The sequence below is a fragment of the Geotrypetes seraphini genome, chromosome 3 (genome assembly GCF_902459505.1).
Source record: "Geotrypetes seraphini chromosome 3, aGeoSer1.1, whole genome shotgun sequence".
NCBI lineage: Eukaryota > Metazoa > Chordata > Amphibia > Gymnophiona > Dermophiidae > Geotrypetes > Geotrypetes seraphini.
This window is the reverse complement of record NC_047086.1, coordinates 338,193,634-338,220,348: the sequence shown is the minus strand read 5'-3', so window position 1 is coordinate 338,220,348 and position 26,715 is coordinate 338,193,634. Positions and strand designations below refer to the sequence as shown.

General features: G+C 43.8%; 1 protein-coding gene across 1 annotated transcript in view; it reads right to left on the bottom strand.

Moving 5' to 3' along the window:
- Positions 1 to 1,417: 1,417 nt before the first annotated feature.
- LOC117358165 overlaps positions 1,418 to 26,715 on the bottom strand; it is a 90,466-nt gene continuing 65,168 nt past the window's right edge. Inside the window, exons 6-9 of the mRNA XM_033939764.1 lie at positions 26,625 to 26,689; positions 21,780 to 21,931; positions 11,681 to 11,833; positions 1,418 to 1,944 (exon numbers count right to left, since the gene is read on the bottom strand). Coding sequence (XP_033795655.1) covers positions 1,619 to 1,944; positions 11,681 to 11,833; positions 21,780 to 21,931; positions 26,625 to 26,689 — 696 coding nt within the window. The 3' untranslated portion in view covers positions 1,418 to 1,618. The remainder of the gene's footprint in view (positions 1,945 to 11,680; positions 11,834 to 21,779; positions 21,932 to 26,624; positions 26,690 to 26,715) is intronic.

Here is a 26,715-nt window from a genome sequence, read left to right as displayed (position 1 = left end):
TTTTTTTTCACAAATATACTGGTGAATAGTAGAAATGGTAAAGTTTAACCACTTGCTTCTTTTGAGATCCTCCAAAGATGATAAACCCAAGAGTCATAAGTATAGTTTAAGTTTATCACTTTGCTGCCCTACTGAAGCAAAACTTATTAACCAGTTTAGTAACCAATGCACCAATATGTCTTTAAACAGTTTGTTTAGATATGAGAAGAACTGAAGTCCTTTCTAACTTGACCATCAGATGTTTGTCCCCCATTCCTTTGCCTCTTGCAGTATCTTTTCCCTTCCTATGACCGTCTAAAGTTTCCTTCATGTTTGTTTTGCTTATAGTTGAAGCATAGAATTTGATCCTTTGCACTAAACTGGATTAACATAAGGTTAAGAGGTCCTTTTATGTAACTGCAAAAAAAGTGCCCTGCACCCTGCTCACCACACCCCTGCTCCTTCCTTCAGAGGGGAACCAGGCTAGCAGGAGAAGTTGCTCATGCTACCAAGTGTAGCATGATTTGGCGAGGTGCCGGCACCCTACTGACATGGCGCCCGGGGCGGTACGCTTCCCCTTACACCACTGATGCCAGATATACACCCAGACTACAGTATTTTTCATCTACATGTGTGTGAGACACACCTATACTGTGCCCACACTAGGGTTTACCAGACGTCCAGACTTCCGTGAACATGTCCTCCTTTTCGAGGACATGTCCAGGGGTCTGGATGGCTTTTCAAAACCTGGCACTTTGGGCTTTGACAAGCTTCCTGTAAAAATTGTGTTGGGAGGGAGCAACCGCGCATGCGTGGATGCAATGTGATTACATCATGTCACATCTGCAGATGCCATCCGGGGGTGGGGCTAGGGGCTGTAACGGGGCAGAACTAAGCAGGCCGTAGGTCTGGATTTTCCTTGGTTTCTTTGCACAAAGCTGACGGCAGCGGCTCCTACACGTGCATCCCATGGCTGAACCGGAAGTCTTCACTCTGATGTCAGAGGGAAGGCTTCTGGCTCAGCTGCAGGACGTGCATAGAAACCGCTGCCCGCGGCTTTGTGCAGCGAAACAACTGTGGCTGGAAGGAGGGAGGGAGATGGCCAGAAAGTAAACACCTGCTGGAGGGAGGCACGTACTTGGGGCACAGAATGGAGGGGAGGGAGGGAGAGGGGCACGTTGGGACACCGAAGGTAGAGCAGGACCCCTGTTCATAAGTACGACTCCGACGTAAGTTGGATGTTCGTAAAACGGGGACTGCCTGAAGTTATTTGCAGCAGCATTAACAGTGCTGTTGAAAAGTAGTGGTTAGATCTGAATTGGCTAGAAGCTGTTTCTGGCCAATTAAAAACACTATCGACCCCATCAATCCCAGCTCCCCCATACTTTCCTCTGTTCTAGAAGCGAAGTAGGTACCAAGGAAGGGTTATAAACACTAATGAAATCTTAAAAGAAAAAGCAAGCTATAATACTTACTTATACATAGCTGCACTTTTCAATTTTATTATAAACAATGCAATGCGTGTGTGTGTATATACAGTATATATCTGCTTTAACAAAAAAAGCAACACATTAACTAATACATGAAAGCAATACACTCATTTTTCATGTTGTTCTTAGGTATTGCCATGCCAGGCTAACTAACATGCCGTTTGCTCCAGCGATATGCTGAATCTTTTGTTGTCGGACTCCTCCAATAGCTCTTCTACAGTGGATAGCTGTGCCTGAGGAAAGCTGCTATAAATCAGGTGCTCAGATGTATACGTGTGAGGCAGAGGAACCGCAGTGTGTTTTGATTTTTCAGCAGGGTCTTTTTCAGGTGAATGTCTTTTCTCAAAGCTGAGATCCCCCTTAGCATGTCTTTTCTGTACTATTCCACACAAGATAGCCACCACTGTTACTAGCAGTAAAATTGCACAGAGAGGCACGACTATCAGAATTTCCAGATAATTATGAAATCCAAAGTCTGCAAAAGACAAGAAGAGAGGAAATTCATTTTTTTTCTAAGATGTTTAAGGATGATAAAGAACACCCCCTCCCCCCCCCCCCCGACTGAACCCTTTACTGTTGACATACAAGCAGAAGTTGCCCTATAAGTGCCAATTTGCCACTTTTCCTACTCATATGTAGATATTTTCTTGGTAATACCATGTAATTGTTTAAAATGGTGGTCTTTAGCCAGTGGGTTACTGTGTGTGGAGGAGAAGATGGAGAGATGAGTTGGGCTGGAATCTCTAACAGTCCCTGCACCCCTAAATGAAAGTGTGGTCTTCTGCTTCTCTCTCCCTTCCCAGCATTCAGTGCCTTTTGAAAAAGAATATATACAGATGAGGTAGGAGCACCCACAGAAAACAGGAATGCTTGCTCTGTTCCCGCTATTACAAATTTGAGAGAGAGAAAGTTTGCTGCTAAAGGGGCAACTCTTTTTGAAATTCTTTTTTATTTTTTGCATATCTTATTTGTTCATTAACCATGCCATAACAAGAATCCCATCATATTCCAGTATATAATGTTTGAGAATCTCAACGATTATATATAGGTGTGAAAAAATTACCGTATTTTTCGTTCCATAAGACGCACCCTAGATTTAGAGGAGGAAAACAAGAAAAAACCATTCTGAACCAAATTCTCCCTGCCAGGCACTGCACCCAACCCCACACTACTTGCCAAGCTCTGTACCCTGTCCCCCCTCTGTTGGTCTAGTGGTAGGCTGGGACAGGGCACAGGGCAGGCAGGCCTAGTGACTGGCAAGCAGGTAGGCACAGGGCAGGCAGGACATATGAGGCATATGAGAACCCGGCAGAGGATCAACACAGCAACCTCCAATTTACTGTGAACACTTGAGATTAAGCAAGAAAAATGTTCTGGAACTCCTTTTCCCCAAATGCTATCACCTATGGTTAACCGGGAGTCAAGTGTTAAAAAATTACTCAAAAGAAAAAAAAAAAAAAAAGTATATATATAAACACAGAATAGCTTACCTTATCCTGTGGCCTCAGGTTGGATGGTCAGATTTTGAAAGGACAGAACTCTACACCCTTTACGATGGACAATTATCTAGTGTCTATCCCACATCGTCTCCACCTGGGCATTAAAAGTTAATTACCCACCTGGGGAGTTTCAGGGCTCTTGAGGTCCTGGGCCCAGCTTTTGTGTGTGTTGGGGGGGGGGGGGGTTGGGGAGAGAGGGGGCTTGTGGTCTAGTTCAGAGGTGGCCCATTCTGGAGGGAAGTCTTGATCCTCCAGTGACACGGTAGAAACAGCTGATATGCTGGCTGCCAGAAGGAAGGAAAAATAGGGCAGGCCCAATGTGAGCAGCGTAGTAAGCTGACCTCCCGGCAGCCACGCCATTTGCTTTGTTGAGTTTCACCTGCCGGCAGCGGAAAAAAAGCTAAAGATACATATGTGCAAAGCCACGCATGCACTGAAGAACGATGGATGCCCGACTGGTGTGCCAGTAATACACACCAGTAACAGGCGTTTGCTAAGGTGAGCCGAGGGCCAGGAAGAGCAGGAGATAAAAAGTGCCCACAGGGTCCAAAGAAGGGTGCAGAAAAAAGACAAATCAGTAGGGCGAGCTCAGCCTCTTCTGTTTCACCAAGTTCACAGCAAAGTCTCCCTCCCCCCTCCTCTCCCTTCTCCCCACAGGCCTCTTATCTCTGCGCAGCTCCTGCTCAGACGGCCACAATTACCCACGAGTGCTTGCGGTGGTGGATGAGCCACAGGGACAGTGTCTGCATGCTCTGCTGTGAGTTTCTTCTCCAGTGCCGCTTCAGAGAAGGCCGACATCCCTGGATAGTGGAGCAAAAAACACTGGCCGAAAAACACTGGTTGAGGACAGTCGCTAATATCCACAACCTTCACCGCCATAACCACTAGCACGATCACGGCCAGGCAATGGTCCCAAGCACCCGCAGCCCCTACTCCCTCCAATGCGCATGCATGAGGCCTTCAAAGCAATTAAAAACAGGTTGGTGGGGGAGGTGGTGGTTTGTGGTATTCGCTTCATAAGATACACCCTTATTTTCACCCACTTTGGGGGGGGGAGGGAAAAAGTGCGTCTTATGGAGTGAAAAATACTGTAGTTCTCTAAATAACAGAACTTGAGGTCAATATGTAAAGTCATTGAAGACCATTGCACAAGTAGATCCCTGTAAATGTAAAATTGGGTACCAGGACAATAATTCTGTTGGGTCGGTGAAGGTATAGCCATTTCTTCAAAATAAAAATCAACCTTAATTTTTCTTATGGAAACCTAGTCTATATGAGGAAAAGCTAGAGAGGTTAGGACTTTTCAGCTTGGAAAAAAGATAGCTGAGGGGGGGGGGGTATATGATTGAGGTCTATACAATCCTGAGTGGTGTAGAACGGGTGAAAAGCAATCAATTTTTTACTTTTTCAAAAATTGCAAACACTAAGGGGCACTTAATGAAGTTACATGGAAACACCTTTAAAATAAATGAGGAAATATTTTTTCATTCAATGAATTGTTAAACTCTTGAAACTCGTTGCCAGAGGATGCGATAACAGTGGTTAGCATAGCTGGATTTAAAAAAAAAAAAAAAAGTTTGAAGAAGTTTCTGGAGGAAAGTCCATAGTCTGCTATTGAAACAGACATGGAGGAAGTCACTGCTTGCCCTGGAATTGGTAGTATGGAATGTTGTTACCATCTGTGTTTCTCCCAGGTACTTGTGACCTGGATGGCCACTGTTGGCAACAGGATTCTGTGCTAAATGAACCATTGGTCTGACCCAGTATTGTTCTTATATATATGTGGAGGCTTTATTGATGGCTTTGTGGTGACGGATTGATGGGTAGTTCTCTTTTTATTTAGGCTTTCTTTTTTCTTTGGTTTCTCCTCCATTGATGTGGACTAGAGGAAATATTTTGGTTTATTGGGGGTTTTGTTCTTTGATTAACTTAATGGTTTCTGTTAGTTTCCATTTTTCATATGAAATTTGTGTATTTGAAAATTGCCAAGAGAGACAATGTGGTTTGCATTTAACAAGAAAACTGATTTTATTCTAAGAATTTTGATTGTACTTACTCTACTGTGGGGACGTGGAAAGGGGATCTCTCGGCCCCGTCTCACTGAAGGATGGATGCAATCTATCAGTTTTAGTGATCCTGGCCAGGATTTACTTAAGCTTCTTGTTAGTTAAGTTCTTATTAACTGTATTTGAACCCTGGTTTTAGAAATAGCATCAAGCAGCTGCCAAGGCTCATGCCCCACTCTCATAAAGGCCAAGGTGATAAAGTTAACATTATTTGCATCTTAACTTCAGTGGTCAGGTAGAAGTTAAGTTTAACTATTCTTTAACTATTAAATGAATTGGGCCAGAATAGTAGGGATGTGCATGGAAAAAAAATTCATTTAGTTTTTGGGCCATTGTTGTACTTTTTACTAATTTTCTGACTTTTCAGTTTGTTTCACATATTCATTTTAATACTTTTTCACATGCAGTTAGTCAACTTAACATGCTTTAATTCATAGCTTAACATAAATTCTTAACACATTTAGCCAAAGTCAAAGGTGTGCTAATGAATACATATCCTAGGGCAGGGGCAGGGAATGTGGGGAGTTCCAGCCTCATGCCACCTGGACACAGGGATCCTTTAATCTAGGCATTAGGAGCAGAGCCCTTGGATCAAGGGGTCCTCAAATTGGGGACCTCATGTCTTTGGCTGATTTTCTAAAACTTTGCCTTGGATTTCCATTATGTCTATGCAAAGTTAAAATTGTAGTTCACCTCGCCTCCAGGGGCAAAGTAAAGATTTAGAGCCAAGCTGGGCGTGCTCACATTTCCACATCTGTTCCTGTGGATTGGTCTCCTTAAAAAGCATCTCATTAGTATATCTCATCATGCACAAGTCCACTTCAAATGGCAGCTGGAACAGCGAGATGCCGAATCCTGCCGGCTTCAACATAATCCATACTTCCGGTTTCCCAATGTCATATCCTTACCTGGCAGAGTTCAAAAACCAAAAACTACAAAGATCCCCGTTCTGGACGCCATTTGAAGTGGTTTGTGCACGATGAGAGATGTTTGATATTAACTCCGAAGCAGCCAAGAGTATTGGTGAAACAAGGTTCCTTGTCGGGAAAGAGTGAGATGCAAGTGTGAGAGACCTATTGGTGAAAGAGAGATGTTGGAGTGAAGTCCCATCTTTAAGCTAAGTCCCTTTGTGTGCACCTGAATGGCATTTTTAAACCTTGTTTGATATTGTTGGGAGGTTTTATTTAAATGCCTATGGTATTATTGGAAGCAGTCAGAAGTGATTGATTCAGAAGTTCTGCTATGTTAGTTTGAGGCTTTTTTTCTCTCCCCCTTATTGTTTGTGTTAACAAGGTTATAAATGGAATGCCTCAGTGACCACAACACAATATATTATTGAGTAGTCATTTGTTAACTTGCTTGTTATCCTTGTAAATGTTTTTGCTATTATTTGGGTTTTTAAAAAAGTGTTGCCAGAGGATGTAGTATGAGTTGTTAATGTAGCTGGTTAAAAAAAAAAGGGTTTGCATAAGTTCCTGGAGGAAAAGTCCAAAAACTGCTGTTGAGACAGACATGGGAGAAGCCACTGCTTGTCTGGATCGGTGGCATGAAATGCTGCTACTATTTGGGTTTTTGCAAGATACTTGTGACTTGGATTGGCCTTTGTGAAGACTGGATACTGGACTGGATGGACCATTGATCTGATCCAGTAAGGCCCCTTCTTTCTCTTTCTACTGCTCTATATTCTACTGCTCTATATTCTACTGCTCTATATTCAGAGCAACCCAGCCACCTCCAAAACTCCAGTGTCTTACTGTGCAATCTGCAGATACTCCTGCTCCCTTGGCTTGTAGTTACCTAAGAACTCCTGCTCCTTCTCTACAGTATATTCAAGTACTCAAAGCACATAGATCCGTCCTCAGTGCTGTGTATGCTTCACAAAACAGGCCTCTACTGTTCATATTTTGCATGCTATCAGTTCTCACATTCTGGGACTACAGCTATAGCTAAGAGATAGGCATAAATATCTACATGTTTAGATGCTTTAAGGCTAGCATTGGTGTTTCTTGTGATGAGATTAAGGCTTAAGCACTTATCTGGACCTGAGCATCAGGTAGTGGCAATTTTTCTGCAGTACACATATGCATGCTTAAATCACTGTTCTAGGCATGAAAAAAGCATTAAAAATTATCCCCAAATGTATTAAGTTAGAACAATAAAAAGTATACCATTATATTATTTTTTTTGCCTGGTTATGCTTAATTTCTACACTTATGTGATTGAAATTAGCAGACCCACCGAAAAGAAGCACATAGATTATGAAATGAGATGCCACAGTGAAGGCTATAATGTTGAAAATGACAGAGTGGCAGCAACTACAGTCGAACGCCGATTATCCGGAATAATCACAGAAAGAGGGTAGTCCGGATAATTGGACATTAATGTTTTCTTTTGGTTTTAATTTTTAAAAAAATACTATCAGCATGCACCCCCCCCCCTCGACAAGGAAAGGCAGCATTCCCCCTACCCCACTCCCTTCCTGAACAGGCACCACCTCAACCCCCTACCGGACCCATAGGAAAGACTCCAGACCTACCTTGTTTCCCTGGTGGTATAGCAGCAGCACTGGAGCAAGAGTGATCCTACTCGCTCCTGCCCATGCTCTATCAGTGACTAAAATAGCTGCAGAGACTTCCAGGGGCAGTCTCACAAGGCACGGGGGGAGGGAAGACTGGGCTAGGCTGATGGCAGCGGTGGCAGAAGCCGAGAAGGAGCACTAGTGGGAGGGAGAGTGATAGGAATAGTACTTTGGAGGGAACTCAAATATAACCTGAGACACCCCACAGTGGTGTACCAAGGAGGGGACAGGGGGGGAAGTCTGCCCTGGGTGCACGCCTTGAGGGGGGTGCATAGCCGGCCAGGTACGGGTCATCCGGTGCCGGTCTGCACAGGGCTGGCAAGATTGCATTGGGGCCACTGGCAGCGTATGGGCTGCAACGGCGATGAGCGGCATCGGCGGCCCCCTGTGATGCAATTCATGATCAGCAATGCGCCCCCTCCCCCGCCCCCCCGCGATGACACTTAAGATTGGCAATGGGCCTCCTTCTACCCCTGGCATCAACAGCACTTCAGATCGGCAACGTGGTGCTCAGTCAAAAGCTTCCTTCTGACTGAACTGCCTGGGCAGAAACAGGAAGCTGAGTCAGAGGGAAGCGTTGGACTGAGCACCGTGTTGCCGATCTGAAGTGCTGTTGATGCCAGGGGTAGAAGGAGGCCCATTGCCGATCATAAGTGTCATCGCGGGGGAGGGGGTGCATTGCCGATCTTGTTGCCAAAATCGGAACGGTGAGAGGAAGGGAGAGAGATGGGTCTGTGATGGATGGAGAGATTGAGAGAAGAGGGCAGATGATGGAAGTGGGGAGAGAGAAGAGGGCAGATGATGGAGGTGGGGAGAAGGGACAGCAAATGCTGAATGGAAGTGAAGAAAGAACACATACTGGATGGAAGGAGGGATAAAGAAAAAGGACATATGCTGGATGGGGGAAGAAGATAGAGTTAGTGAGATAATGGAGAGGGGTGAAGGAAAGGGGTGGCATGCTGTGGATAGACACAGTGAAAAGAGGGAAACTGAGGACTGCATAGTAAGAAAGAATTTAATTTAGACAGAGGCAGAAAATAAAGAAGGAAGACCAGAGAAGGAAAGGGAAGAGAGAGGAGAGAGAGATGCCAGAGACAGGAAAGGAGACAGAGATATCAGATCTGAGCGGAGGAAATGAGAAGAGAGAGATGCTAAAAATCACAGGGGGGAGAGAAAGAGAGATGAAAGGAGAAAGATGCCAGACCATGAGGGAACAGAGAGAAGATGATGGATGCCAGCCCAAAGGGGGGTCTAGAGGAGAGATGCCAGGGGGAGACAGACAGTTTCTAGAAGGGGCAGACACTGGATTGAAGAGACAGGGCAGACGCTGGAAGGAAAAAAAGTGAAAAGAAGATAAAAGCAGAAACCAGAGACAACAAAAGGTAGAAAAAAATCATTTTATTTCTATTTTGTCATTAGAATATATCAGATTTGAAATATATATCCTGCTAGAGACATAACTGGGGACTGCAAAACCCAGGCAGTACTTCTTTAGCTAGATGGAAGGGGTAGAGAAAGAGGGCACATGTTGGAAGGATGGGATAAATAAAAGGAGGGCTCATTATGGGGGAAAAAGGATTGAGTTAGGGAAATACTGGAGGGGGTGAGGGAAAGAGGTGGCGAGCTGTAGGTAGACAGTAAAAAAAGAAATTGATGAGAGGGTAATAAGAACATAATCTAGATGGATGCAGAAAATAAATTGAAAAGGAAAATGAGGGAAGAAAGGGATTGCAGAAGAGGTGTGGGAGAGGGAAGGAGAGGAGAGAGATGCCAGACCAAAGGGGGTGAAAGGAGAGATGGAAGGGGGAGGCATACAGTTTCTGGAAGGAGGCATACAGTTTCATAGAAGGAGAGAAGATGCCATATAGGGGCAGAAAGATGGCAGACAGTGAATGGAAGGAAGAGAGTAACAAGAAGATGAGGAAAGCAGAAACCAGAAAAGACAAAATTTTCTATTTATTGTTTTAGGAGACATGTGTCACTGTTTCTGTGGTGTTGCATTGTATGCAGAGTCTAGCTTCTTGCTGGTTCAATTTAACCTTTGTCTATGTATTTCTATTTTATCCCCCCTTTTACAAAACTGTGGAACGTTTTTTAGCGCCAGCCGTGGTGGTAGCAGCTCTGATGCTTAGAATTCTATGAGCGTCAGAGCTGTTACCACCGTGGCTAAAATCCACACTACAGTTTTGTAAAAGGGGGAAGGGTTAGTTTGTGATGACATATTCCATACTAGGCAAAGGTGTTTTCTGTGTTCTGTGTGTTCGAAAGACTTGGTTTTCTGTTAGGATTGACGGTGTAGGATTGATTTGTACTACTCTGGCTTGTTTAGGTTTACAATGGGTGTATTGATATTGTACTGCTCACTGCAGTATGTAAGATGCTGCCTTTTCCTAGGTACTCATGTGTGACGTGTGGCTTGTTACTAAAAATCATGTTTTTCGTACAGATGGGGGGGGTGTCAAAAAAATGATGGACCCCGGGTGTCACATATGCTAGGTACGCCATTGCACACACACCCCACTCCCCCGGAAGCAATCCGGATAATTGGAGTTTAGATAATCGGCGTTGTACTGTATTTGCTTTCCAGGGATCTGTTTGCAGGTATAAAGAGTAAGTTCAGAAATATGAACCTGGAAATGATGTGAATGGCATACTAGTTGGTGAACACTAATCTACAGGATCTGGTAGAATAACCAGGAAGTTCTCTCCCCGAGTAGAAGACACCCAGCACACGATGGTAGGCACAAGAGGACAAGGGATCTGGAGCCATCCAAAAGGTCAAAAAACCTTAGCTAATTTAGGCATACATTAAAGCTTTGCTAATGACATCACCTTCTAATTCCTTAACCATCTTGCACAAATGATTGTTCTAGATTTTTTTTTTTTTTAAACCACCGCAGAAGACTAGGTCTTTTCCCATTTCTTGAAGCTGAAGAGACACACAACTAAACTTCTCTGGAGAAGAACTGCTTTTCGTGCTCGATTATACAAAGGGATAAAAATTAGTAATCTCCATTTATTTTTTGAAAGAATTAGAGATTCATCTTGATTAATGTCCAACAATGGCATATCAAATCAATGCGCCAATGAAAAAGATGTCTTGGAAGCTGAGACGGCTCCGAAGGGTCCAATTTCAAATGTTGATTTGAGCCTATATTTTGACACACCACTAATGTAACTCTCGTTATTTGGGTTGCTCTAGAAGAGTTATTATATTTCAAATCCTTCAAAACTATGCCACTAGACTGTTACTTTACTGATTATTGGCAGGACAGCTTTTAAATTAATTGCTCAACTTTTAAGATACTTCACGGCCAGGCTATATTACTTTTGAGTCAGCTGCTGACCTTTTCTCCATACCTGAGATATTCTGACAAGGAAACTTATTGCTTCATTTTCCAGATATATAAAAGATTAAATACCAAATGATCTTTCCCCCCCCCACAATGGCATATTAGGTAGCCTTAACTTGGAATTAGCAACTAGAATTAATTCAAGATAATTATATGATTTCTCTCATAAGAAGTTCAAAACCTCTCTTTTTAAGAAATATTTAATCAGCTTTATTTGTTTGATCTAGAATGCCTAGTTTCTATTTTGTGATTTGCATAAGACCACTTTTTAGTAGTTTGTAGAACATAAAAATTTTATTTGTATTTAGTGTACTGTATTTTATTGTATAGTATTGGTCAAACTAAGGCTGTACAGAGAATTGGAATAAACTTACATTTTATGACATAGAGTTAGGCTGGCTCCAGCATGTACTCCGAGAGCTCAGTAACAAAGCTGGCTGCAGGATTGGCTTTCAATCCAAGTCAGAGTGTAAGCTCTTCTGAGCAGGGACCATTTAATGTCAAAATGTATAGTGCTGCAAAAGCCATTCAGTGCTATAGAAGTGTTAAACAGTAGTAGTAGTAGTAGTAATAGTAGTAGTATTACAGGGTACCTCCTTACTCCCATACATAGAGGATACTACCCTTGCTGTGTACTGATTGCACTCAATTCAGCACTGTGTCAGAGAAGTAGGTATCTTTCTGAAAAATCAAAAAGCACAATTATAAATGGTACCTGACTGATGGATGTGGACACACAGAGTACCAGGTGCTGCAGAAGAATGGTCATCAAAGCCTCTCTTACAGTGGCAAGAATAGGTGCCAAATTCATTCAGACATGTGGCCTGTTTGTCACACAGATGCATTGTAAGTTTGCATTCATCCACATCTGCAATATATGAAATCGATATGAAAAATAAACTACTGTCCCTGAGATACCTTTCCTTCAAATTAAATGCTAAGGGGCTCATAATTTTAAAAAAACAAACAACAAAAAACCCAAAAACATTTTAAAAAGTAGGCTAAAATCGGTACTTGGATGATCAAAAAGACAGATCATCCAAGTACTGATAATCAAAGCTAGTTTTAGACGTATCTAAAACCAGCTAAGGTCTGTACCCTGACTCTGAAAGCCTAGAGTGAAGAGAGGCATTTCTAGAGGAGGGGAAAGGGCTGGAGATGGGCTGACCTAGACTTAGGGCTCCTTTCATTAAGCTGTGATAGCAGTTTTAGCGCGCTCTTAACACGCGCAGAATTGCCACACACACTAGACGGTAACACCAGCATTGAGCTAAAAACGCTATCGTAGCTTAGTAAAAGGAGCCCTTAGTCGTACTGCAAGTATAACTAAAAGTCTAGGGAGATGGCCCAGTCGGAACTTATACGTTTTGACTTAGACCAAGTCAAAACAGGTATAAGTTCCTAATAGGGGCGACTGCCACGATCAGCTCAGCAGCCACAGCAACCTGCCCACCCCCCACCTAATCTCTCCTGTAGCAATCGCGATCCCCTCACCCCGACAAAACCCCAAACGGGCAGGAGGGAGCCCAAGCCCTCCTGCTGGAAGATGAACCCCCAAACCCCCTCAAACAATACCGGCAGGAGGGAGCCTAAGCCCTCCAGCCAGAAGGCAAACCCCCAAACCCCGAACCGGCAGGAAGAAGCCCAAGCCCTCTTGCTGGAAGACATCCCCCCAAACCCCCCAATGCGCCCCCCCCCCCGAACCTCCCTCCCCCAACTAACCTAATCAGATGGCTGGACGGACAGGTCCTCTGGCCAGCTGGCAGGCCCACTGTCTTCCAAATGGTGGGCCTGCCCCTTCCCGGTGGATTGAGGGGTGCACCGGGGAGGGGCCTTGGGCCCGATTGGCCCAGGTGCCTAAGGCCTGCCCATAGGAAGGGCCTTAGGCAACTGGGCCAACCGTAATACACAAATGTTTTCCTGCTGCTCATGTCTCATTCAGACAGTATCCATTTGCTAAGAATTCTTTTCCTCAGCCTACAGCACAGCCTTCACTCTTTCTCCTATTCTTCTTAAATTCCTACTTCAACAATTCCCCTTCTCCTCCTACCCAGCACTTGTGGCTCCGCCTCATTTCCATGTAATAAAGCAACCTTCCTAACATCTGGATCCTACCAGTCTCTACACTAGAAGTGTAAAAAAATCTACAAACATTAGTTATCCTCAGTGGGGTACCAAGGGAGGGGTGGGGGGGGCGGTCTACCCCGGGTGCACGCCCCAAGGGGATGCATAGCTGGCCATCCACTGGGGAATAAGCTGCCGCCATCGGGAACAAGCCAGCGCCGAGTTCTCCCTGCTTTTCTTCCTCACAGGGCCGACCAACTCTCGCCACCCGACGTCGTTGCCTTGCTGGCCCAGAACGTCCTCTCCGACGTTAGAATTGATGTCAGGCGGCGAGAGTTGGTCGGCCCTGCGGGGAAGAAAATCAGGGAGGGAGAACTCGGCACCGGCCTGTTCCCAATGGCAGCAGTGGCAGCAGCAGCATGTTTCCCAATGGTGGTGGCATGGTGGAGGGCAGGGAGAGAGAAAGAAAGAAAGAAAAGGGGCGGGGCCAGGGAACAACAAAGAAAGAAAGAAAAAAAGTGGGACATGGAGAGAGAGAGAAAGAGGCAGAGAAAGAAATGGGGCATGGAGAGAGAGAGAAAGAGACATATAGAAAGAAAGGGGGCATGGAGAGAGAAAGAAAGAAGGGGGCAGGGTGATACAAAGAAAGAAAGAAAAAAAATGGGGCATGGAGAGAGAGAAAGACAGGCAGAGAAAGAAAGGGGGCATGGAGAGAGAAAAAAAGAGGGGGGCAAGGTGAAAGAAAGAAAGAAATGGGGCATGGAGAGAGAGAAAGAAGCAGAGAAAGAAAGGGGGCATGGAGAGAGAAAGAAAGAAGGGGGCAGGGTGAAAGAAAGAAAGAAATGGGGCATGGAGAGAGAGAGAGAGAGAGAAAGAAGGGGGCAGGGACAAAGAAAGAAAGAAATGGGGCACGGAGAGAGAGAGAGAGAGAGAGAAAGATAGACAGAGAAAGAAAGGGGGCATGGAGAGAGAAAGAAAGAAGGGGGCAGGATGAAACAAAGAAAAAGTTGGGGGAGGGAATGAGGTCTGGAGGAGAGGAAGCTTACAGGAGGCTGAAAGAAAGGAAGAAATATTGGATGCACAGTCAGAAGAATAAAGTGCACCAGAGACTGATGAAATTACCAAACAAAGGTAGGAAAAATAATTTTATTTTCAATTTAGTGATCAAAATGTGTCTGTTTTGAGAATGTGTCTATATTTTGCACTATGGCTCCCTTTTACTAAACCGCAATAGCAGTTTTTAGCGCAGAGAGCCTATGAGCGTCGAGAGCAGCATGGGGCATTCAGCGCAGCTCCCTGCGCTAAAAACCGCTATCGCGGTTTAGTAAAAGGGAGGGGTATATTTGTCTATGTTTGTATAGTTGTTACTGAGGTGACATTGCATAAAGTCATCTGCCTTGACCTCTTTGAAAACCCGCGGAATATAAATGATAATTAACATTTTCTCTGCGTACAGTGTGCTTTGTGTTTTTAAAATTTTATTGTTGGTAGATCATTTTGACTTGGCCACGAAGGTAAGGGGGAGGGAGGGAGGGGAGCTGCTGAAAGACATCTAGTAATCCTTGCAGGCTTGACTATGCAGGGAATTATTTTTGTAAAATCATGTTTTGTTATGCGACTGGCATTATTTAGACTTTAATTTCTATGAATGAATAGAATGAAAATGATAAAAAAATTACTTGCTTGTTTTTATGTGTGTGCACTGAAGGAAAGTGGAGAGAGAGTGGGCTGAGGACGCTGAAGGGAAATGGGGAAGAGTAAGAGAGTGGGGAGAAGACGCTGATTTATAAATTGACAATTGTACAGAATATTGTTTCTTTTTATACTTTAATATAATAAATTCAATCTCTGCCCGGGATCAGAGCGGTCTAGAATTGGAGACTGGAACAAGTGATGCTCTGCACTCAGTTGTTGACAACCTACCTTCCACGTCCGCTACTGGATAGGGAGATCCAGATTGGACTTTACTGGTCTATTCAGATTATCCCTAATATAGTTGGGAATGGGACCCCACTGTAGGTTTGTGGATATAGGTTGGATGTTCATGGCAATCACAGATTACACTGTTCTGAACGAGTGCAATTCATTGTTAATGTTGGGCATTTGGATATATGACTGATAGGGGTATTTTTGCAATAAGTGGTTTCTTTTGAATGTGTGGGAGTATGGTAGAGTGTGTGATGAGGGTAAGTAATAAGAGATGTGTCATTATGGGCCTTTTCGGTATGACTCACTTCTTATTATGGCTGATTCGAAACTGGGTGAATCAGCTAATCGGAGGGGGGGGAGGGGGAGGGGTGGGGATGTTTGTAAGGGCTCCGGCAGACGACGGGCCCTGGGGAATGGGAGGTCACTGGGGACACCTCCGGGATTGATTATAGGATCATGGAATGTAAATGGGCTTAATAGCCCTGGTAAACGGAGTATAATCTTCCGTGAACTTAGTCGTATGAAGTGGGACATTTGTCTCCTTCAAGAGACACACTTAAGGCCCCGAGACATCTCCCTGCTACAGAGGCCGCAGTTTGACATGCTCTGGACTCACCAGGGAGAGGGAGATTCCAGGAGAGCAGGGGGATTGGCCATCTTGGCACGTAAGGGACTGGGCCTTCAGGTGGAACAAGTCTATAGGGACAGAGAGGGCAGGTGTCTAGCGTTACGAGGAGTAATCCAGGGTCGCCCTCTAACTATTATCAACATCTATGGTCCTAATGTGGGTCAGGAGGCCTACTATAGGAAACTGAGGAGGGCACTGAGTACTTTTGCGCAAGGAGCGATTTATCTGGGAGGAGACTTTAATGTCCCCCCAGATCCGGCAATAGACCATTCGGGGGGAGGGCGAAGATCACTTCGGAAACCAGCTGCAGAGCTACGGGCTCTTATGGGATCACTCGGCCTAGTAGATGGATGGCGCCTACTACACGGGACACAAAGAGCTTATACTTTTTACTCACATGCACAAAATACTTACACGAGATTGGATGGGGTATGGATTCATAGGAATCAAGCAGGGGAGCTGCGAGCAGCGGAGATAGAACCGATGCATGTGTCAGACCATGCGTCGGTTTGGATATCATGCACGGAAATGTTGGACCCGGGGGGGCAGTAAATATTGGAGACTTAATGAATCCCTGCTGAGTTCCCCTCAGGTGGTTGAGGCGGTGAAACATCTTATTGGAGACTATCTAACTTTGAATGATAATGGGGAAGTATCTGATGCTATATTGTGGGATGCTCTTAAAGCGGTTGTCCGGGGCGAATTTATTAAATGGGGGGCTAGATTTAAAAAACAGAGAGCCCGAACCTTTCTTCAGCTAAGAACTCATTTAACTCAGTTGGAAATGCAACATCAGAATAGGAGGGACACCCGATCGTTGGTTCAATTACAAAGAGTAAGGGAGGAATTATACCAACTTCAAGTGGAAGAAACGGAACGTATGCGAGAGAGATTCCGACTTAATATCTATGAACATAGTAATAAAACTAGTACGCAATTTGCTAGATATATACGGATTAAACAGGCTCGGAATACTATAACTCGAATAACAAGAGAAGTAGGGGGGGAACTACACGTCACGGACACCACCATCCAAAAAGAATTTAAAATTTTTTATTCGGAACTGTACAGGCACCCGGGGCCCATAGAGGTGGGGGCGCAGACGGGATTTTTGGACTCGCTGCAGATACCAGTGTTATCAGAATTGGATCAGGAATATTTAAGAGAGCCGATACAACTTTCTGAGATCCTAGGGGTGATTGGCGGGTTGAAGAATGGTAAATCTCCAGGGTTGGACGGGTATACTAGCCGATATTATAAACAATTCTCGGCACAATTGGGGCCCCTCTTGGCTAGAGTAGCTAATGGAATCTCCGAGGGAGGTAGGTTTCCGCCTACGATGGGGGAAGCAGGGGTGGTGATACTGCCCAAACCGGGACGGGACCCCTTACTCTGTGGATCTTATCGACCCATATCTTTGTTAAATTTAGATGCAAAAATATTGGCCAAGGTTTTAGCGCAACGTTTGGGGAAGGTATTACCCACCCTGATCCATCAGGATCAAGCGGGGTTTATACAGAGGAGACAGGTGAGCGATAACATCAGAAGAACTCTTAATTTACTTTGGGAAGTAGGTAAGAGCCGAGATAGGGCAGTTTTGATCTCGGTCGATGCTGAGAAAGCATTTGATCGGGTTCTTTGGGGGTTTTTATGGGAGGTGATGGATAGGATGGGTCTGGGGGGGAAGTTTGGAGAATGGGTTCGGGCTCTATATGTGGAACCGAGGGCATGCCTACGGATTAATCAATCGTACACTGACTTCTTCTCCATATACAGGGGAACTCGGCAGGGATGCCCCCTTTCTCCTTTATTGTTTGCGGTGTCCCTTGAACCACTTGCGTTAGCTATTAGACATCATGCATCGCTGGTGGGGGTAGTCAGTGGGGGGATGGAACACCGAATAGCGATGTTTGCAGATGACATCCTTTTATATGTGGGTCAACCTGAGATTTCCATACCTCAAATTCTACAGATATTTGATACTTATGGGAGGGTTTCCGGATTTAAAATAAATTTAACAAAGACGGAGATCTTGAATTTGACGCTGACACGGCAGGAGGTGGATAATTTGCGGGATACTTTCCCCTTCAGATGGGCGGAGCAAGGTATTAGATACTTGGGAATTTATATTCCTTCGGACCTCCAGAGAATATATGACAAAAATTACTTGCCCATTTATCAAACTATCCGAGCTGACTTGCAACGCTGGCATGGGCTGTGGATATCATGGTGGGGTAGGATCGCGATCGTAAAAATGAATGTACTTCCCAGGTTGCTATTTCTTTTCCAGACTTTGCCTATACCGGTCCCTCTAGGAGACTTGAGGAGACTGAGTAGGGAAATTCGTAATTTTATTTGGCATCGTAAAGCCCCAAGACTATCCCAATCACTGTTGTGGGCTCCTAGGGAGGCGGGGGGCAGGGGGTTGCCTAACTTGGTGTGGTATTATCAAGCGGCGCAGCTGAAAATGGTGCTGGAATGGGAAATAGGGGAGTATAAAAGTGGGGTACAAATAGAAAGGAATTATAGTGACATGGAACCTTTGAAATTCAAAATGTGGTCATCTGGGGCGCAGCGTACGTGGGTCCAGAGCATGTCTAACCCTTTTGTGCAACATTTGGCACGATTATGGAGTCAAACGCGTAAGCAGATGGGAGACGGAGCTCAGGTGTCATCACTAGCAGGGATACAGTATGAACCCCGGTTTCCAGCTGGCCGAGATAATAAGATCTTTCACAGATGGTTTCTAAAGGGACTAAGAGTGTTTCGTGACCTCATTGGAAAAGATGGGCCCATCCCATTCCCTATACTTCAACATCTTTACGATTTACCCGATGGGGACTGCTTCGCATACCTACAAATTCGACATTTTATCTTAGCACAAGGTTGGGGATCTGGGTTACAGCAAGATAGGGAACCCTTGGAAAATCTTTGGTTGCTGCTACAGAAGGTTCCTAAACCTCTGTCGGTGATCTACCAATACAAGAGGGGACACTCACCCGCTATTTACTCTTTTCGAATGAAATGGGAAAGGGACCTAGACTCAATGTTGTCTGATAAAGATTGGGAGACGATTTGCAGGGAGGCATATAAAGCGTCCTCCTGTGCATTGATTCAGGAAAATGCATACAAGGTGCTAACACGGTGGTACTATACACCGGAACGTTTGCATAGAATGTATCCTGGAGTGCCTGATCTATGTTGGAGATGTGGACAGCAAGGGGGATCTTTCATGCATATCTGGTGGGAGTGTAGGCTTATTCAATCCTTCTGGAAAGTTGTGACTGGTATACTGTCTGAATGTCTGGGGGAATGTGTTGCTCTATCTCCTCAGAGTTGTCTTTTAGGATTATATAATAACAGGGACCGTTCTTGGCAGACTAAATTCCTCAGATGGGGCTTAGCAGCAGCGAAATGTCTAATTGCTAACCATTGGAAAAACGTGGAAGCCCCCTCTCAAGCTGCATGGGTAACTCGATTACTCTCTATGGGAAAGATGGAGATAGCCATAGCGAAGAGATGTCATAGTTATACCACTTATTTTCATACTTGGAGGAAGTTGGGAGAAATACTGGATGCTCTTTGGGGGACCTTCTAGAGACCACTGCCTTGTTGTCTGCCGGAAGAATGGGGCGTTGGGGGGGGGGGGGATTTGGGGACTGTGGATGACAGGGGAACTAGTATTATGATGGGACTTGGGTGATGAGGAAGTTTGTCTATAGGAACAGATAACATCTTGCTTTCTTTAGTGTGTTATCTGACAGCTGTTTGTATATGATATTCTTGGCTGTATGTTGCAAAGCATTTATTATGTTACCTCTGTGCACGGTTAAATATAAAAGTTTCTTTTCAATAAACATTTAAATATGAAAAAAAAAAAAAAATATATAATAAATTCAATATAAAACAATTCAAGGCTTGTGTGGATGGAATCAGGTGGTTTGCGGGGATGGGGACTGAGCTGACTGGGAGGGGACGGAGACAAATTTTTTCCCCCTGTCATTCTCTAGGCTCTGCCACGAATCAATTTCGACTACGTGCAGACGTGCAGGGTGTCAGTTGGGTTGACGTAGCCATTGTAGCGCAAGCGGGCACGGGGTATGGCTCTCAAAAAAAATCTTAATCATTGGCTCTTTTGACTAATGAGTTTGCCTACCACTGCCCTAGGGCCTTTTAGCCGGGTGCTGCGCCTGGCTAATTTAGATGATTGCCCGGCTGCCATCTATCGCGAATCCTGCCGCTGCTCACACTTTTAAAAAAAAAAAACCAACCCCGCCTCTCACCAGCTTGGCGATTTCCCACCTTAGCTCGTAGCGAACTTCCCTTCTCTTCCCTCTGAAACTGGAAGTTACGTTCCGGGGGGAAGGAGAAGAGAAGTCGGCACGTACACGTTCGAGCCCCGGAGTATGAGTTCGCTAGGGCTAAGGTCAGCGACGGAGGGAAGCTAAGGGAGACAGGTCAGCGACGGATTGAAGTTAAAACTTGTCTTGCTGCTCTTTCTTTCTTCGGGCCTTCCTGGCTGCCAGGTCCTGCCTACTTTCTGTTTCTGCGAAGGCAGGACCCGGCAACGAGGAAGGCCTGAAGCAAGAAAGAGCAGCAAGAGGTCAGTGATGGAGGGAAGCTTGTGACTCCGCCGATGGGAAGAGAAATGCTGCTGCTGCACCCAAGGGGGGTAGGGGGAAGAGAGATGCTGCACCCAATTGGGGAGGGGGCAAGAGAGAAGTGCTGCTGCTGCTGCACCCAATTGGGGAGAGGGGAGAAGGAACACCAGGGAAGGAGAGGAAAGAGATGCCAAGACCATGGAAGGAAAGTAAAGGAGCTACCAGACCATAGGGGGGGGGAGATGTCAGGGGGGAGGGGGAGGAGGCAGATGCCAGACCAGGTGGAAGGAAGGAGAAGAGATGCTAAATAATGGAGTGGAAGGGGGAGACGGAAGGAGAGGAGAGAGATGCCAGGGTATGGGGGGAAGGAAGAGAAACTAAAGGAGACAAAATGCCAGACCAGAGGGAAAGAAAGGAGAGGAGGTGCCAGAGGGAGAAATAGGAGGGAGATGCCAGGGTATGGGGGGATAGAAAGGAAGGAGATAGAGATGCCAGACCATGGGGTGGAGTGGGAAGGAAGGAAGGAAGGAAAGGAGAAGAGAGAGATGCCAGAGTATAGGGGAGAGGGTGAAGCCAAAATGAATCATGTACAAAGGAGAGAAAGGGCACAGGATATACAGTTTATTGAAGGGACATAGAAATAGGGAAGATGACAAAATGTGAGTGGACAGTGGGTGGACAGTGGATGCAAGGGGCAGAGAGAGGGTGGACAGTAGATGGAAGGGGTAGAGAGAGAGAGGGCAGAAGCTGGGTGGAAGGGGCAAAGAGAGGGCAGATGTTGCATGGAAGGGAGAGAGGACAAATGCTGTATAGAAAGAAGAGATCAAAGAGAAGATGATTAAAGCAGAAATGACAAAATGATTTTTTTGTTGCTTTACTTAGAATCAAGTAGTATTGTAACTGTATTGATAAAATTTTATAAATAGGAAATGGAAATAAGGAAATTTTTTGGACTAAACCCTTTTCCTCAGGTCAGGACAGGATACCATAACAGTACTGTTCTGAAGAAAGATTTGGCCTGTGAAAGCTAATTGAAAAATGGATTAGTCCAATAAAATGGTATTTGTTTTATTTTTATTTGTTAATTTGTAAAGTGGTGATTGTTATGTATCAGTTTTTTCAAATTTACATCTACTGTCTTTATATTTTGCACAGTATTGGAGGACATGTTACTGTTTTTGTGGTGTTGTGGTGTTGCATTGTATGCAGAGTTTGGTTTCTTGGCGGTTCAGTTTAACTTTTGTCTACACATTTCTATTTTTAGTTTGTGATTATTCCATATTGAGTGAGGGTGTATCTGTTCTGTGTGTATGAAAAGAACATAGTTTTCAGTTGGCATTGGCTGCAGGATCAATTGACTGTGCGTGATCTGGCTTGTTTAGTTTTACAATGTATGTGTTGGTGTTCTAGTGCTCACTGCAGTGTTTAAGATGCTGCCTTTTTCTAAGTACACTCTTGTTGTGCGATATGTGGATTGTTACTAAAAATCATATTTTTCATATAGATGGTGGGGGGTGTCAAAAAATGATGAGCCCCGGGTGTCACATATGCTAGGTACGCCACTGCTATAAATTACCTTATTTTTACCTTACCTTCAACAGAGAATGAAACCAATATGGCTGTCTCATTTCCCAGTGTACTGTTGGCCAATGTGTCAAGCTGAGATTTTACTTCTTGTGACATATTCCTGGTTTCAGGTTTGAACTGGATCCAAAATGATAGCACCGTATTGTGTGTTTCCATCCTACATGAAAGCCAAAATATTATTCAACAATTTTTAAGATACAACAAAAATAGATATAGTTCTGAACTTGAAGTACAGTTTAACAAACATGTGGAATAATATCTAATGTGTATCCTATCAGTTTAATATATTACCTCCTCTTTTACAAAACTGCAAAAGCAAATCCTATGAGCATGGGAGCAGTGCAGAGCATTCAGCACTCCTAGGCTGCGGACGTTATCCTTGGCCGTAAGGGTGTCTGTGCCCCAGGAAAAGGATGACGGGGGTATATGCAAGGATCTTTGTGGATCCAGAGAAGTTCTGTTTTGGACTCGATTTAACTACATTCGGAAAACTGTTTCTAGAATCAGGCCCTTAAGGTCTATTTGAAGGCTGGAATTACTAGATGGTTTTACTGGAAGATCTACACAGTGTAAGCACCCAGAATAAAGATTAAGGTATCATGGTCTAGAACAGACATGGGCATATTACGGCCGCGGGCCATAACCATCCCGTTTAGTTTTTTAATCCGGGCCGCCTACCATCTGAACCCCGCTGACCGTGAGCCCTACATACCTCTCCCTCCAGAGCAGCATTGGGCCAGCAGCACTCTAAACTGATGTCATCAGTAATGCAACACATGGAAGGCCCCGATGAGTGAAGGCTGCGAAGCAGCCTGTTTAGAGTGCTACCAGCCTGATGCTGCTCTGGAGTGAGGTATGTAGGGCTCGCGGTCGGAGGGGTTCAGATGGGAGGGAAGGATGGAGGGTCAACGGGAGTTCGGCTGCACGGCGGGGGCGGGTGCTCAAGGATTCTGCTGCACAAGGGATGGGAGAGGGAGGGAAGGATGGAAGCTGGGCAAGGGTTCTGCTGCACGAGGGACAGGACAGAGTGAGGAAAGGATGGGAGGGATAGAGAGATGCTGCAGAGGGAAGGCACAAGGGGGATGGGTGAGAGGGAAAGAAAGATGCTGCACATGTGGGGGAGAGAAAGGAAAGAGGAAGAATTGGAGTGAAGGAGAGGAAGGGAGAGATGATCATGTACATTCATTTTGTACAATAAGCCTTACGATTTCATGCTTTGCTACCTTTTAAAGACCAAAACCTTTTATGTTATAATATTTGCTTTTAATTTATATTAGTTCACACAAACACTCCATCCTTCTGCTCTTGGTCCGGCCCCTCTGTCAAATTTAAGAACCCATTGTGGCCCACGAGTCAAAAGGTTTGCCCACTCCTGGCCTAGAAGTTGGTCACTAACATTCCATATCACTAAGGCAGATATATTTTTCTAATGTGCAGATTCTGTATTGAGACTACACTATTAAAGGCAGTTAATGCAAACCCTAATGGCAAGGGAATAGATGTAAGTTAAGCACCAGTACTATTCAAAATACATAACTAGAGCCAACAATTCTTCCACACTCTTTAGTATAGTACGATCTCTATCACCATACTCAAATAAGAAACCTCCTCCTCTACTTATGCAACCATCAGCCTCAGAACTTGCTAACTTCTTCGATCAGAAAATAAAAGATATCAGATCAAACCTTGGACAACCCATACCCATACAATCTCTGGACTCCTCAGACCAGACAAACCCAGTACCCTTCAGCACTCTCTCTAATTTTAAATCTCCGTCATTACCAGAACTCCTCAAAACCTTCCAATCAATAAACGCCCCTAATAACTCAGCTGAAAGCATCCCCCCAACAATTTAAAAAAAAATTCTCTGCTATTTTTGGTCCATTCATTCTGAAAATGATAACAAAAAGTCTCTCTTCTAATCTCATCCCAAAAGCTTGGAAATCTGCCTTAGTCTTTCCAAAACTAAAATACCAAAATTTAGACAACACTCAGTCAGCAAACTTTCATCCTATTGCCAACCTCCCTTTCATTTCTAAACTTACGGAAAAAATTGTCCTGAATCAGCTCACAGAATTCCTCAACAAAACTAATGCACTACACCCATACCAAACAGGTTTCCGCTCCAACTACTCCACTGAATTATCTCTGAAAGGCCTTACTTCTACTATACACTATTTCAATGATCACCGCAAATCCGTACTTCTTATCTCCCTAGATTTGTCAGCCACCTTCGACACTGTCGACCATCACCTCCTTATCGACCATCTCAGGAACTGTAGTATCACAGGTTCAGCTCTTTCATGTTTTACCTCTTATTTCAAAGATCGTAATTTCAAAGTTTACTCGAAAGAGAAAATCTCATCTCCCATTACTCAAACTTTCGGCGTTCCTCAAGGCTCTATTCTTTCTCCTTTACTATTCAATATTTTTCTCGCTCCTCTTCTTACTTTAGCTCAGTCTATTGGTTTTACTATTTTTGCTTACACAGACAACATCCAACTCCTTCACCCTGTTGACTTTCTAAACATTAGCAAAATACAAGAAATTAATACCAAACTAGATAAAATCAGTGATTGGCTTCACATAAACAGGCTTTCCCTTAACATCAATAAATCCAGTGGTATACTCTTCCCAATTAGAAACAATGAAATGATAAATAGACAAATCTTCATTAAATCTTGCCCAATAAAAATGGAATCAAAAATAAAATTGCTCGGAGTTATTTTAGACAAATATTTAACCTTTCATGACCAGATAAGCTCTGTTGTAAAAGCCTGTTTTCACAAACTTTGGCTCATTCGTTCCCTAAACTCAATTCTTGAAACTGATGCAATTACAACTCTCGTTCACTCACTGGTCATTTCTCATTTAGACTACTGTAACTCTCTATTTAATGGAATCACTCAAAAAGAACTACGTCATCTGCAGCTCATTCAAAACATGGCAATTAAGCTTATCTAAAAGGTTGGGAAATATGATCACGTTACTCCTCTTTTGCGAGAAGCTCACTGGCTCCCCATTACCCATCGTATCACCTATAAAACTTTAATGCTGTTCTATAAAATCAAACTTTCGCGCCTCCCATCTTTTCTCGATAAACTTATCATTCCTTCTTGCCCTTCCCGGACTCTTAGATCGGTCGATCAGAATTTACTGACCATACCTTCCATCAAAGAATTCTATTACACGAGGAAATCTATCTTCTCTGTCGTAGCTCCTATTCTATGGAACGCCATGCCACCTCAGCTCCACCTTGAAAATTCACTTGACAAATTTAGGATTAAACTAAAAACATTCCTATTCAAAGACACTTAAAGGCATTTAAATATTTCCTCTCCAACAGCTAGCAAACTAGATACGAACCGCTTTTAAGAAGCGATCCCCTTTCCTGACGTTATATCCTTCCCCTCCTTTTAATTTGTTGTTGTTTTTTAACAATGTAATTATTAATTTTCCCTTCTCCCATTACCTCCAAGCTCACGTTCATTCTTGTAATTGTCCATTTAATGTTTACACTTCCCCTCATAATAATTTAATTTTCACTTTTTATTTTTTATCTTTTTAACATTGTAAACCGGCCAGGTGTCTTTCGATGGTCGGTATATTAAAATTAATAAACTTGAACTTATGAAAGTTATTTATTTAAAATCTTACAGCCCACTTAAACCTAAGCAGGTTATGATATACAGTACATAAAAATGATCAAATAATAAAGATAAAACATACTAACTACACCTCCCAATTGCACTTTATCCCATTAAACATCCAATTCTCAATCACTAACTGAAAAATTCTACAAAAAGAGATGTCTAAGAGCCTTTTAAATATCTGTACATCAGTAATCAATCTCAGTTGGCCAACCAGGTGATTCTATATTTGTATCCCTGCTGTTGAAATGGCCATTGTCCTTGTACTAGCATATTTCACTTGTTGTATCTCATCTGGATGACTCTTGCGCACTTGTTCTGCGACCCCTCCAAGAACTTTGTTTACTCTCATTTTTATTGGCTACCCTGAGTTGTGCAGATGCCTCAAGTTCACCGTGTATTTCCAGCAATTGCAGTAACATCTAGTGGGCAGACCAACATATTAAACCCCTGAGGCAGACCTCCTTTTGGAGGCTGAAACACGGACCGTATTGGGTCTTTGGCTACAGGACTTTCGAGTCATTGTTCATAGGACTTTTATACTTGGACTTTTCATGTGATTTTATATGTACTATATTTATAAGTTGATTTGCATCAATAAAGATGGTCTACCCCAAGGTTAACATGCTCCATTCTACACCCCACTCTACATCTAAATGATACCATCCCTAAATATACCCCTCCTCCCTTTTACTAAGCTGCGGTAGAGGATTCTACTGCAGCCCACAGTACTAAATGCTCCAATGCTGCTCTCATTCAGACAAGTCCATTTAAACTTGGCTGAGCCGATGTCTCCTTCATATTCGGCACAGCTGGAACACCCCGTGGTGAAGATGAAACAAAGCTCATAATCACCTCCTACTGCATTAAGGTAGGCTCTGACTACTGGGCTGAAGCAGCCACTTTACCTCTTCTCTTCAGCATTTAGCTAGTTTTAAGAAAGGTTTGGACAATTTTCTGGAGGAAAAGTTTATAGGCGCTGGGAATTATACCTGGTTTCAGCAGGCATAAGTCCTGGTACCCAAACATGGAATCGAAATTGGTACATAATGCTATTTTATCATGATGGCTCATCTTTGAGTGCGCACTAAAGACTATCACTGAGTGCCAATTTCTTCTGGCATTGATTTTTTGAGCGTCATTTATTGACTTTAGATTGTTGCATTAATTACTAACCACAAACTACAAAAAACTTCATACCTTTCAGTTTGTAATAACTTCATTTCAAGATGTTGCCTTGAAAGAACAGATAATTTCTCTTTTATCTGCAAAAGAAGTGTAATATTTAGCT